Below are 14,795 nucleotides of genomic sequence, written 5' to 3'. Positions count from 1 at the left end.
CTTTTTCCCAGAGTCCAAGACTCAACTAGTATCTGCTGAGGTCCAGAAATTTACATTTCTAGAACTTTCTAGGTAATGATAATGCAATGTATCAGGACAGCATTAGCATGTGAAAGGCCACTATTTTAAGCCAAATGTTCAGTCAGTAATCTCTCTGATTTGGGCACCGAGTTAGGCTAAAAGATTGTAATTCTTAGTGACACAAGTTGGCAAAAACCATTTTGTAAATATGAGATGTACAAAACACTATGCTGTAAAACGAACTTTACAATTTAGTTGTGGAGGTGGGAGGGAAGGGATTGTAGGGGAAAAACAAAGGAGGAGGTAACAATGCTTGACAGGAAATGTACTCATGACCTTGTTCATGTATCTGTAACCCCTCTGTACAGTATTTTTACAATAAAAAATATATTGAAAAATTTCCTATGATACCCTCAATAAGATAAACCAAGACTTGTAGTCCTCAGCTAGGCAGAGTCAACACTGCTGCTCAGCTTGAAGCCACTTATGGAAGATGGATCTTCACCCATCTGCTTCCCTTAATATCAAGGGACCAAGTCATTTTAGGGATAGAGTAGGGAATGGTTTTAGCACCATCTATGCTCCAGAGAAAAGCAACAGGATGTATTCCTTCTTGAGAGATGCATTTCTCACCCCAAGAATTTGTTTGGCAGGATGTATACTTTCCTGAAAGCAACTTCCTATTGAAATTGTAGACAACAGGAGCCTTTCCTTACCTGAAGGAAAAGCATCTGTTTTATGGCAGGATGCATTCTTACCTGGAAAAAACATGTCCAAAACATATAGAAACTCAGAAAGTGTAACAACAGGCATAATTAGAGCAAAGTAAAACACCTATCTTTCCACAACTTTGAAGTCAGACCCTTTGCTTCTACTGTATAAATACCCCGACAGCCAAAGAGCTGTGTATCTCTTCTTTAGAATACCCACTCTGTTAGAGTGTCTGTCTGCCTTTCTTCTCATATGTCTGCATGCCTGCTTGCTCATTTGCCTACTCAGTAAAGCTCTGACAAGTTTTCTTCCCATTGTGACGTGTCCAGAAATTCTTATTCTGAAATTGAAGTTAAAGACTCTTAAGTGAAGAGTCCCTACTTTTAAAGGGAAGCTTTGGGAACCTGTCAAGCCTTCAGCTCAGTCAATGCAGACCATTATTTAAAATAATAAAAACTCAATGCTTTATTAAAGTAAAAGTATCTTTACTATTAATATACAAATGGTGAAGAGTGACAATTTTGATATACCATAAGCCATACTTTCAATGTCTCTCATAAATACAAAACTTCAACATTTGCAGTATAATTTTTACAATTTAGACATATATATACAGCATTTCATAGGGACATACTCTATTGAAAAAAACATGGTAGCTAATAGTAGAATTTGAATGGAATATATAAGGTAAAGGAATTACAAAAGTATGTTTTAATGCATACTGAACACAATACAAAATTCACGTACTAAAATCAAATTAACCCTTATCTCTATGATGTTGACCTATTTCTAAGAAGGGATATGAGCAAATGCTAAACCATGAGCCTTTTTAAAGAATTGGAACAGTTATGCTTTTTGTTTGTCACTTATTTTACAGTAGCCTATTGTTTCTTAAAACATATTAAATAGAATCATGGTTCCTAGGTCTGTTAAGTTTCTTTTCTGGATTTCACTTTATGTTAGGATTTTCCCCCCAGAAATCAGTAAAATTGGCCTTAATTTACATGTAAGAAAAATTCTTTCTACCTGGCTGAGCACTCCTGGTAGTCACTTAATCACTTCCTTCTTATTTATTACTAAAGTAGAAGTTCAATTGCAATAAGGTTTGTTTCCTTTATTTCTTTCTCTGCTCTTCTCTCTGGTTGTGAATAAAATGTTCCAACATCAATACTTTGCTTATCCTCATCCATGGAAACTAAGTCTACTAGTTAAAAGATGCTTTTCGTCATTTCAGAAAAGAAAATTGAAGTTGCGATATTTAAGTTTATATGGGCAATTTTATACTAATAATTACATTGTGTGATCAGAAAATCAAAAACAGTAAAAAAAAAGAGAAAATTCAAGCAATACTATCAACTAATTGACAAGAGATTGGTAAAATTCTATATTGAAATATGAACTGTTGGACTAAGGGTCCTTAGTCAAATAAATATTTGGCACTATATATAAAGTCTGACTTTTACATAAAAGAATATAACTAACTGATTATTATGCTTGTTTAGTTTTGTTAAACATCTGCATCTACATGGGTAAATGCAGCTTTCAGAAAGGGAAGGGTACAGCAATACTTATACTTCAGTTATCAAAGACTCTGGGTAGCCTCAAAACTCTCTCAATCACAGACATAATTAAGTCCATACATAGAATATTTTCTTGAAGGATTTCCAATTTATGATTAGAATATCTTAAATTTTTAATCTTCAAAAATTTTACTTTTAGCATATGTCAAAATATCCATAAACAATTTCAATCTCAGAGACTATTTAAGAAAGCTGGAAAAAGTTAATACGGAGATGCTAGTCTATTCTCTCCAGAGATAAATAATGTTTGCTATCTCATTTAAAAAAATATTTTCACCTGCTAATAAAATTTGTTGAATAAGAACTCTGAATAAGATTATAAAAAAGAACTCCATGAGTAATTCTAATTAGGCATTTACATTATTCTCCATGTAAAAGAACATTGCTAATGTCATAAATAATTGTAATATGCTCTGTCAATACTTTTTTAAATTAAGAAATGAAGAAAACCCTTCCTATCCATTCAATTGTACATATTTCATCAGTAATTATCTTATCATCACTTGGATGATTCATGATTCCAAACCAAATACATATTGACAGTCATAATGAAGACCCAAGAAATTTATGATTTTTTAACTTACAGTTGTTTAACAAATCCATTTCAGCAGTATCTAGAATGCATTTATTCTTTAGAAAAACAACAAAATAAATTAAAATATTTCTGAAAAGCATAAAAGAATTTATAATAGGAAAATAAATCACAACATAATTTATAATATTTGAATTTGATATCCAAGTAAACTAGTTTGAATTGAGCTCTTTATTTAACAAAAATAAAACAGTGTATTTTGAGCATCACTGGAATAAACAAAATATACCAATGATCCTGGCAATTACAGTATTTTGCTTTTAATAAAGCCAGGTGTTGAGCTAATTTGAAGGCACAAATACCTCTCAATTATTTAAAATAAGAAAGATAAACTAAAAGTATGAGAAAGCTCCTATTTATATAAATGTTTAATTCAGAGACTGATTCATATGAAGTTTATTGAAACAAATAGCCTGTGAAAAATGTATTGGTAGATATTTTTAATATCAAGAATAAAGGAAAACTAAGAAACAATAATGTTAAGTATTAGTATTAATAGGTGACAATATGTCTTTCTTGCAAAAATAACAAATAAATCTGTAGAAATCACAATTCTTAATTTTTCATATTATTGTAAAATAGATTGACACATTAATTTGTGTCAATTTTAAAAAAGTAAAACATTAAAATTCTGATATTACTGTGTCTTTGTAAAGGTTGTAAAGGCTGTTGAATATAGATTATTATTATTTAATTGCACATGACATTTTAAAAATTCAGTATCTCAGGGGTATTTTCGCCTCTCGGTTTAAAATAGTATAGGGTTTGGTTAATCTTAACAGCACTTATATTCAGAGAACTTGACATGTTTTTTTTAACAGTTGAAGGATTCAAAGAAATAAATAGTTGCACACTTATAAATGGTTTTAATCTGAAACAAGATAAAAATACTACTAAAATTTTTCAGTTTATTACAAGGTATTTCTTAACTGAGGAGAAATTTGATTTTGCAATGTTAGAAACAAAAAACCCGTTTATGATGATAATACAATGTACCTTCATTGGTTTAAAGTTCGAGGACCAATACTTAAGAGATCTCAGATAACAGAATCTGTGTCCTTGAAACCAACTGTTTGAATTTATTATTCCTCAATTATCCATTCATTTGCTCTAAGTTCTGCATATGAGGGGGAAAATATTAATTGCATATATTTATACATATGCACATATTCATATCTGTAAATCAATATCTATATATCTATATCTTGTATAGATATACAACTACAGATAGATACATGAAAAAAGTAAATTGCATGGAAAATCCAAAGAAATTAGGAATAGGAAACAATTTTAAAACTGAAAAGACACAAAACTATTTTGTTCTTTATTCTGATTTCACTGTTCTTTCTGTATAACACCATTATGACAGTAGTAAACATGCGGAATTGCTTTCTCAATTATGTGAATTATTTCAGTATCTTTCATTTAAAACCATTTGGCTTATTAATGAAAAAATTAATCCTCATGGTTAATGCTTTATACTTTACTAAGCTTGTTCACTTTGCACACATACACACAAAATGCCCCAACAATTTTCAAGTGTTTTAACTAGTTTTAGCACATTGGTACAAAAACAGTAAAATAAATCAACCCAAATTATCATACAAACTGTAATCTAGACAATAAAAGTCAAATCTGTGAACAGCCAATTAGATAACCAAGTCTCACTGCTTTGCTTTGTAGACACTGCTGAAATTCCCAAGTAGGCACAGAGTTTCTTTCATTTTTCTTCACTTTTTTGTCACAAGGGGAGACGATTGCATTATAACCCTAAGATTAACAAAATAACACTCTGGCGCCTCTGCATGCAGATAGTCATATTCGGTTCTGTTGAGAGTCAGCAATGTAAAAATATAAAGTGACATTCATCTCTCCACGACTGGTACTTCTAAACAACTGGTAAATAAAAAAATGCTCATGAGTAGCATTGATGATTGTATTTGATTTTGTCAAGTTATAAGTACAGAAAGACACTATCAAAGCAGTTTCTCTCTGCAGTGTTAAAAACTCCATCCAATGTTTTATAGGAATGAATCTTTAGTCAATCCACATTTGAACTCTTTATGCAATAGCTGAAGAGTGAAGGTTATGAATGTAAAGGGGCCCACAGACACCTTTGGCTATCTAGGTAAGAAATAATCTAAAACTTGCTCCCAATGGATATCTGTAGTCACAAACCCATGTTTTATTTTTCTATATAAATTAAATCATATTTCAGGCTTTTACCTCTGGGAGCTTGCATAGCTTGGATGTTAAGAAACATTGTATTCTGCTATTTATGCATTAACAACTGATATTACAATGCTTATGTTGAAAAACATATGGTTGTGTAACCATAGTTACTTAATAGAAATCTTAAAATGGATTCTACTTACAAGACACAGAATAAAAAAACAATGGAAATGCAATTGTTCATCATTGACAGTTCTATGGCACATTTGAAAGTTAAATTGTTTCTCTTTCATTTAACTAAACTTTGGTGTCTAATTCCCAGTGGTTAATTTAATTTACTAAGGGACTAAGCACATTAAAAGATTTAACCTTGCATGGACTGAACATGACTGAAGATGTGATCTGAAATTTTAAAGACTGAGTTTTATTGTTTGTTTTTTGGTAAATTTAAAGATAAAATACAATCATGTGTAGAAATATATGCAGACAAGATGTAGATATTGTTCCCATTTCAATTTCTTTTATTTGAAGCTGAGGGCAGAAATCAAAATCATATTTACTTGTAATACATTTATTTTTTGTGTGTGATCCATTGTAAGTGAGAATGGTATACACAAAGAGACCAACATATGGGAAAGTCTCTCTAATCACGTTAGTTTTATATACAACTAATGTTCTTACAAATGAGTAACAATTTTGATCTGGTACTTCAGTGTATCAAAAAACGGTGTGAAAAATGCACAGTAATCATAAGTGGGAAAGATTTTTCCAACATTTCCTCAATTTTTAATGTTAGTTAATAAGTGGCTCTCTCTTAAGCCTGGCTCCCTGAAATTCTCCTGATAAAATGTGTAATCTTTCCTATGTGTCTTCACTATAAGCTAGAAGCCACTTTAGCCATGTATTTGGCAAAGATAAGAGTCACACATATGCAGGACTTTCCCAATATTTAGGCCACAAAACTTTTTTGTCTGATTACAGTCTCTTTTCTTAGAGTTAGAAATGCTTTGTTGATGGTATGTAATACAAAGTTCTCAAGAAGTAGAGCACTTTCACCAGTAATACTTTGCAATATTTCAATCCTATAATCAAATTGTTACCTAAGAGTTGGTGCCATTGAAGTATTTATATTGCAGTTGTTAACAAAATGAACGACCACAACAACAACAAATAAAGGAAATAGGCCATGGGCAGGAGTATTTGATCCTATGTATATGTGTACACTCTATTCCAAGCTAGAAGTTTCCCAAGAAATTAAGGTCAATGGAATAGTTTTGGTCATAAGTTCACTGTGATCCAGATGCTCTTTTTACTGTTGATCAAGCTGCTGTAACATTGTCATTATGCTTTACTGTCATCTTCTTTTGACTGAATGATGTCATTGGAAACTTTAATTTCTATAGTTTCTGGGGTTAAGACTTCCTTCCCATTTTCTTCTTTTAAAGGCAATTTTCTGGAAGGAAACAGAAAAAGTAATAATATTTTTGTTCAGGAATTTTAGGAGATATAATTGAATCTTAAAGTCATTGTTTATACAAGAAAATATTATTATGACATTGAAAAACAAGCTAACAAAACTATCATAAAACTAATTTGAAAACTGACAGATAATAAAATTATTAATATTGTCTATTATAATGTGTTATAATGCAAAAATGTGGGTGGAACTAATTAAATTAAGAATTGGATTTATAGATCCACTTGGATTTATAATCGATTGATATTATGGTGTATTTAATGTCTTGGAATATAAGTAGTTGAAAATTTTACTTTGTCATCTGCATGATTTATTAAGTTCTCAAGCTTTTTAAACAATAATTGTTAGTATTTTCTGTTGTGTGAAATTCAAATACAGGAGGATTAGCAATATACTTTAAAATTCAATGTAATAAGAAATATTGACTTTCTTTTATATTCTTAATGTTATTAAAGAAAATTCCAAACATATGATCAAACAGTATATGTTTTCTGAACTTGATACAAAAAGTTCCTATGAAATGTATCAATAATTGATTTTAACACGTTTTCATTAAAGTATTGTCTTTATAAATAATGTGGGTATTCATAAATTCTTACTACAAAATGATGAAAAAGGATTATCACTATACTCATTTTCATCCAAAATAAGTAAAAGCTTCTAGACACATACTCAGGCTCTGTTAGTGGTGTGGTTTCATTTGGCTCATTTACTGGGCTCCCATCTTCATGGTTGGTAATTCTTTCATCCTCTGTTCTCATCTCCACTATTGGCTCTTTGGACCCATCTTTCCTAGAAAGAAAAAAGAAAACATTTTATTTTAATAGAGTAAAATATTAACTATAAAACATCCTCATACTCAATTTAAGCAAATCCATCCTTTAAAAATAAAAAGTATTTTAACATAAAAAGTATTAGGAATTAATAGTATTAAAAGTATTAAAAGTATTAGGAATTTTGTGTGTGGATTTGTTTGACCATATATTTTTGTCTAAAATAAGCAGAAAGAAGTCAGGTCATTTTGTCTAAATCTCTTGTTTTAATCAAAACTTTTATTTTGCAAAAGTATTTTTCATGTAAATGCTATTGTCCAGTATCTTTAAGTTTCATAAATGAATTCTATAGCAAATAACTTGCCCTCATCTACTTACATTGTAAGCATAAAATAATCTAAGCATTTAAGAAACAATTTAAATATGTCTTTTGAAATATTGATTCAATTACAAAATTTTGAAAAATAAAATTTAAAACAGGTAAAGTATGTGTTATAGTTGAAATGTCTCTATCAAGAAGTGAAAAAAATAACTAAAATATTGTAAGTGACTTTTATCACCTTCATATATTTCAAGAAAATTATCTATTGCTTTGAAACAACGAGAGAATGTGGAGAGAGATCAGCCGGTATAATGAAGCTCAAAATTTAGCAAAAGCTACATTTTACAGGAAAATAAGTTGATGTTAATGTGAGTTAATGTAAAGATAAAAAGTACTTAGATATATATAATGACATCATCATTCACAATAATGATACTCATTGTTGTATTACTATAATTTTATAGCATTATGGAGCAGTAAATTTGTTTACACAAACATCATCATGAATATATGGAATATATTTGCTTTGGCTTTATGAAGGATATCTTGAGTCTATAAAAACTTTAACCTGTACTGTAATCTTATGTGACCACCATTTGTCATTAATTGAAGCGCCATTAAACAGTTTATGATTCTATGACATTTTTATTTTTATCTATCCTGAAAATTCTTTCTCATTGAATACAGGATAACCTTTTATAACTTAAAAAAGTCCATTATGAACTGAAAAGTGCTAGGGGAAATTTTATAGAAATATACCTGTGTGCATTTCCCTCTTTTTTATCCCTCCTTCTCTTCCTCCCTCTTTCTTTCCTTCCCTCCTTCTCTTTCTTTCTTTATTTTCTTTCTTTCTTTCTTTCTTTCTTTCTTTCTTTCCTTCCTTCTTTCTTTCTTTCCTTCTCTCTCTCTCTCTCTCTCTCTCTCTCTCTCTCACACACACACACACACAATATCTCATTTTAAATTTACTGTGAGAATCCTTTTGCAAGGCTGATTTTTGAACTAAGTGTTTTCAAATTCATTGGACTCTAAGTATGTATTCCTATCACAATGTAGATTTAAGGTCACGATCAGTAAACAATAATGCCCAGTGACTTAGTTAATGCATTGACCCTACTTAGGATGGAGCACTTGGTGTAAATGTGCTACATGATGTGCATGGGTGTGCAGTGGGCCCACACTTACAAATAAGCAGCTTTTCCCTCTTCCAACTCTTTACTCTTCCCACTGGAGCCACTCTTCTTTCCACACATTCTTCTGGTGATGCACATCAGCAGCCCACATTGTCGAATGAAGAAGCAGCTGACATCTGTTATTACCAGGACCAACAACAGGGCAGCCACTCCCAGGCCAATGATGGCTCCAAGGCCAAGACCATTAAAAAGTGTGTCTTAAAAATAAAATGCGATATTTTAGTTAAATCTGAAAATTAGAAAATAGATAGGCGATTGTTTTAATTATTAGTCTTTACCAAGAGATGTATTGTACTAGGAAGAATGGGAAGATGTAGGAGACTTTTATTTCATCATTAATGGGAACTGTTGACTGGCTTTCAAGCCATATTTTGAGCAACTCACATGTTAATAATTGGAATTTATTTTTTATCAATTTCTTTCTTTTAACAAAAAATCTAAGTAGTTCTTCTTTTCATTATAATTCTTGAATCCCTGCAGAGAATCAAATGAATGTTATCATATCTCAAATTGTAATGTGTCAAATACTATCACAACCAATGTACCACATTATGTTAAAAGGAAAATATTATCAAAATTCTGAGAAAGGAATTATACAAATATTATGCATGGAATTATTTAGTTTTAAGAATTAAAATTGCAAGTGGATGGCTATAAATATTTTGACAGAAGGTAGATTTAAAATTAGACTGTAGGGCTGGGAATGTAGCTTAGTGGTAGAATGCTTGCCTAGCATGCATAAAACCCTGGGTTCAATTCCCTAGTACCACATAAACAGAAAAAGCCAGAGGTGGCCCTGTGCCTCAAGTGGTAGAGTGTTAGCATTGAGCAAAAGAATATCAAGGACAGTGAACAGGCCCTGAATTCAAACCCTGGGACTGGCAATAAACAAAACATAACAAAAATAAAATTGGACTGTAAAATTTTTAAAATCATTCCTGTAGAGTAAATGGTTGACTAGCTGATTTGGGAACCTGGGCATTGTCTCTGAACATTTTGCACAAAGCCAGTGCTCTACCACTTGAGACACAGCTCCATTTTGAGGGTTTATTTACTTATTTGTACATTTAATTAATTATTTATTTTAATACATTTTTATTGTAAAAATGCTGTACAGAGGGGTTACAGCTACATGAGCAAGATAATGAGTACATTTCCTATTGAGTACTTATTTATTTAGTCTTATTTGGTAGTTAATGGGAGATAAGACTGCCATGGAAATTCCTTTCTGTACTGGCTTTGAAACGTGATGTTATACCTTAGCTTCCTGAGTAGCTAAAATTATATAGACTTGAGAAACTGGTGGTTGGTTTCAGTAAACATTTTAACTAATAGATTAGAGGCTGGATTATAGAATTGCTAATATTTATCGTCTTCTGTTAGGTAATATAAGAAGAAAGGAAAACAGAATCCACTTTCTTCTAAAATGAGGAAAATAGCTATAGAAAATTATCCATTGTAATAGTGCAATATAGAACTCATAACGTGCAAGCAGCATGATCTTGGGTAAAATGAACATGAGTCAAGTATTACATATCTTTAGTTGAACATGACGAAAAAATATAGCTATAAAATAGAGATAGTGAAAATCAGAACATGGAAGGAAACTAAACTGATGAACTTGAGGTATCCAAAGGAAAAAAAGAAAATGTAACTTGATTTTATTGATGTTCATAATTATGATTAGCTTGTACATGTTAAGTATTAATTTATATAACAATTTAAAATTGAAAAAATCTTTTCTGTCAAAAATGATTAATTAGTAAGCATAATCTTGGCATAATTGATATTAACCAATACCACAGATGCAGGTAGACATCTGGTATTTGAGTAAATAACTTTTAAATTAACTAAATAAATAAATATGTATATGAAATATTTTGCAAGTTATAACTTTACATATACATTTATTACTTTACTATGGACACAAAGAAATACTGAGAACAGGAAATCAAAAAAAACTAATCCTAGTTTGACCATGAAACCATCCCACTGGATTGAATCTTAATTTACTTTTCTAAAGAACAACTGTTTCATGACAATATCAATTGTTCTTTTCTAGAAAGTACACGGTCAGATAAGTTGATGTTAGGTGAAATGAACCCCAAGATAAGGACTCAAATGGTTTTTCTTTCTTGCTATTGTTTCTAACATATTTATAAGATGATCTCTTTGTTACTTTGTATGTCCCTCCCCCACTGTTATAACCCCTGTTTTCGCTGTATTTGATGTTGGTATAATTTGTGGAGGGAAAAACAAATTGTTTAAATAGGGATACAAGTGGACCTATTGCAACAATGAGATGTACAAGACTTTATGTTGAAAAACGAACATTACAACTTTGGCTAGGGTGGGGGAGATGGGAAGGTATAGGAAGGGGAAACAAAAGAGTAAGAAACAATGCTTGATAAGGAATGTGTTCATTACCTTGCTCATGTAATTGTAACCCCTCTGTATGGTATTTTCACAATCATAAAAAAAAATTAGCATTCTAGAAACTTGATGCTAGGTTAAGAATAATCATTCTGCCTGTACAACAGTTGGATGGGATTTTCTTCAGGCAACTGTGTGGTTTGCCTGTGTTAGAACATAAATTTCCTTCTATATCTTTAGGAAGTAAGCAGTGATAGTTTTTAATGTTTTCACTCATTATCTAAAGCGAAGAATAATTTATAATGTAATGTGGTTTATGACAAGGAGAAACAGGTAACCCACACTTAAAAACCAGTGTCAATGCAGGAAACATAATTCTGTCATGCTATTTTCTGAATCTTCTTTTCAACCAAAATTTAACTCCCTACATTAGACACAGCTGGTTTAAAGAAACTGTTAGCTATTGCACAGAGAAATTATTTCTCCATAACAGCACCCCCTCATCATTTGAAACCATGTTGAAGAACAACTGTTTGTGTTAGCTCTCAGCCCTCAGAATTTAGTGTCATTGTTTCAATCCAAATAAAAAAGGTAAAAGTAGATTCCAAATGGTATTCATTAGTCTTCAGTTGTCAGTGCTAAATCTCTGTGTAAGCTTTAAAATATAACCAGTGGACCAATTGACAAAACTAATCATTCAAGCAAATAAAAAATTTTGCTAGCAAACAATATAGAGTAATTTCATACATATGTACATATAGGTGAACAAATGTATAAAACTATACATATAGCAAATGTATATATACATAATTACTCTTGAAGATTTGAATAATATTGAGATAATAATGTCCTTGGAATCATTATTACAAATAAATACAATTTAGTTATGACGTATCATTTATTACATTTTCTATGGTCTCCAAAATGTTTTCTCCAAAATTCATATGGAATCAGTTTGGATATGTTGTACAAACTTCTACAAACTAAGCTCAGACATTCATAGTAGAAAACACTTAAAAATTAGGCTTTCATCCTTGCGAATATACTGGTTAAATGACTGCTGACATTACCTAGTCACTCTCATGCTTCATTTACATTATTACTACATGTAGATATGTTTTAAAGCAATTAATTTTAGAAATCAATATTAGCATATCTGCAAACATTAATATTTATGTGTACAAAGTCTTGATTTTTACTGAAATGTGCTACATTGGAAGTCAGACAATCTTAGTTTTAAATTCTTTTGTACATCTTCTCTTGAGCCATGTAATGACTCCAAGTCTGATGTGACTATTCACTGAAACGGTCTGTTATGAAAACAATTGCACACTAAGCCAAACTGTTGTTGGGGAGACTGTGTGAGTCTGAAGACTCCTAATATTGCTTTCTAATCCTAAAGGAAAAAAGTCACATGTATTGGGTGTGATTGTTAGCAATCTAATTAAATTACTATATAAAATTATAGAAATGGCATAATTTTTTTTTTATTTTTTTTTTGGGTCCGGTCATGGGGCCTGAACTCTGGGCCTGGGCGCTGTCCCTCAGCTCTTCAGCTCAAGGCTAGTGCTCTACCACTTAAGCCACAGCGCCACTTCCGGTTTTTTTCTTTTTGCTTATGTGGTGCTGAGGAATCAAACCCAGGGCCTCTGGCATGCAAGGCAAGTGCTCTACCACTGAGCCACCTTCCCAGCCCCCCAGAAATGGCATAATTTTAAAAGACCATCTAAAACTAAATCCAAAGTTGTTCTATGAATGTGTCTCTTTTTTGTTCAACCTAAAGCAAGAGAGTATGTATTATTCAGTAATGAAAATGAACTTTAAAAGACTTGGATGTTCAGCTTTTAAATGATAAATAATTGATGTGTAATGTTTTGAATTAAACAAGTATATTGATTTGCTTCATTCCTGTATTTGGAGATAATACATTTGTAAAACAAATCTGAGTTGAGGGAACATTGATGCTATTAGAATTTTGTGGAGAACTAAAATTAAAAATTTCTAACTTAAGTTTTAAAATGTGAAGGTTATAGTTTTTCATTTATGAAAATAATTACACATTGCTTGTTATTTTATGTATAACATAAAATCAATAAAATTTTTGCCTTTGTTAATATATTTCCATGTTTTAGCAAAAACTTACATATTAGCATTTCTAATATTGATGAACTAGGATGCATAGATATGATTGTGAAATACCTAAATATGTTTAAAATTTAAATTTTTTATTTTAGTATTACTACTGGTTGCTTCTGGGATTAAACACAGGACAATACTTTTGTCTAAAATGCCGTCTGTCCTCATGGACAAATATCTTTGTAAAATTGTTTTTATTATTCTTGATAAATTACATTCACTAAGGCTTATGGCATTAGGTAATTTCTTTCTTCCCGTTTTAGTCATGCATTATTAATCTATCAGAAATACACAAATTTTAAAATTGCATTCATTTTATTAGATCATTAAAATTGCATTCACTTTATTATATCATATATTTTATAAATGATACACTTGCCGAAACATAATATACATTTTTCATTGGTAGATCCCTAAAGAATATTTTAAATTCCTTCCTAAATGTAAAAAGCTAGTACAATGAAGGAAAGCAAAAGTAGAAATAATCACATAGTCATTCATAAAGGGCATACACATTGTTTTGGGGATGAGATAGACTATATTGTGATTTTTTAGCATATTTAAATCTAAAACTAAATTTATCAATGGTTTGCCATTATTTTTATATTATTGCAAGTAAGTTTTATAGCTATTTTTTAAATATTGTAGATGAAATCACATTCATGAAAACTTTGACAAGATTATGACAGAATTCAAAGCCATAATGTAGAGTGTACTTATTTTCTGTTCTAATTTTTCACTATGCCATGTTTTGTATTCTTGCAGTAACTATGGCATTGAAAATTATTTAAACATTTTAGCTTCTCAGAAATAGTTACTTATTAACAAGTTTTCACATTCACTTAAGATAAAGTAGTTCAGATATACACCTGCCTGAAAAACTAATAAAATGAAAATTGTGGGAGCATATGTAATGTCTTGAAATTTTTATGTATAATTTAAAGAAAATGTGTATTGCTACTTATTAAAGTGATACCTTAGAAAAGTTTTGTTATCAGTGAAAAGTAAACGAGACAAGGCATTTCTTAGTTTTGAGTGGAGATTCTTGAAGTGTTGAAATTTAAAAATAACTTACAAGGGAAAATAAATATTGCATAGTTTTTAGGTAATTAAAGGCTTATGCTTATAATACTAGATACTCAGAAGGCTAAGTTCTGAGGACTAATGTTTGAAGCCAGCCACGACAGAAAAATCTGTGAGCCTTTAATATATAATTAATCAACAAAAATCCAGAAGTAGGGTATGGGTCAAGTGGTAGAGCCCCATCCTTGAAGGAAAAAGGTAAACCAGAGCACCCAGGCCTGGCGTTCAAGCTGGTGATACACACACGCACACACACACACACACACACACACACACACACACACACACACACACACACAATTATTAAGCCAGATGCTCTTGGTTCAAATCTATAACCCTATCTAACTAGGGGGCTGCTATCT

The 14,795-nt window shown here is 30.9% G+C and overlaps 1 protein-coding gene across 3 annotated transcripts in view; it reads right to left on the bottom strand.

Annotated features, from left to right (window-relative positions):
* Positions 1–1,222: 1,222 nt before the first annotated feature.
* The window catches only part of Ncam2 (neural cell adhesion molecule 2), a 314,442-nt gene continuing 300,869 nt past the window's right edge, over positions 1,223–14,795 (bottom strand). For 2 of the 3 annotated variants that reach the window (XM_070030500.1, XM_070030504.1), the window contains 3 exons: positions 8,834–9,038; positions 7,226–7,345; positions 1,224–6,529 (listed from right to left, as the gene is read on the bottom strand). In XM_070030500.1, coding sequence (XP_069886601.1) covers positions 6,418–6,529; positions 7,226–7,345; positions 8,834–9,038 — 437 coding nt within the window. In that variant the 3' untranslated portion in view covers positions 1,224–6,417. Of the gene's footprint in view, positions 6,530–7,225; positions 7,346–8,833; positions 9,039–14,795 lie in introns of all 3 variants that reach the window. The other variant, XM_070030502.1, reaches the window with a different exon arrangement.

Source organism: Dipodomys merriami, unplaced genomic scaffold, assembly GCF_024711535.1.
Source record: "Dipodomys merriami isolate MVZ:Mamm:240054 unplaced genomic scaffold, mDipMer1.0.p SCAF_2, whole genome shotgun sequence".
Classification (NCBI taxonomy): Eukaryota; Metazoa; Chordata; class Mammalia; order Rodentia; family Heteromyidae; genus Dipodomys; species Dipodomys merriami.
The sequence above is the reverse complement of the archived record's forward strand: the minus strand, read 5'-3'. Positions and strand labels throughout refer to the sequence as shown.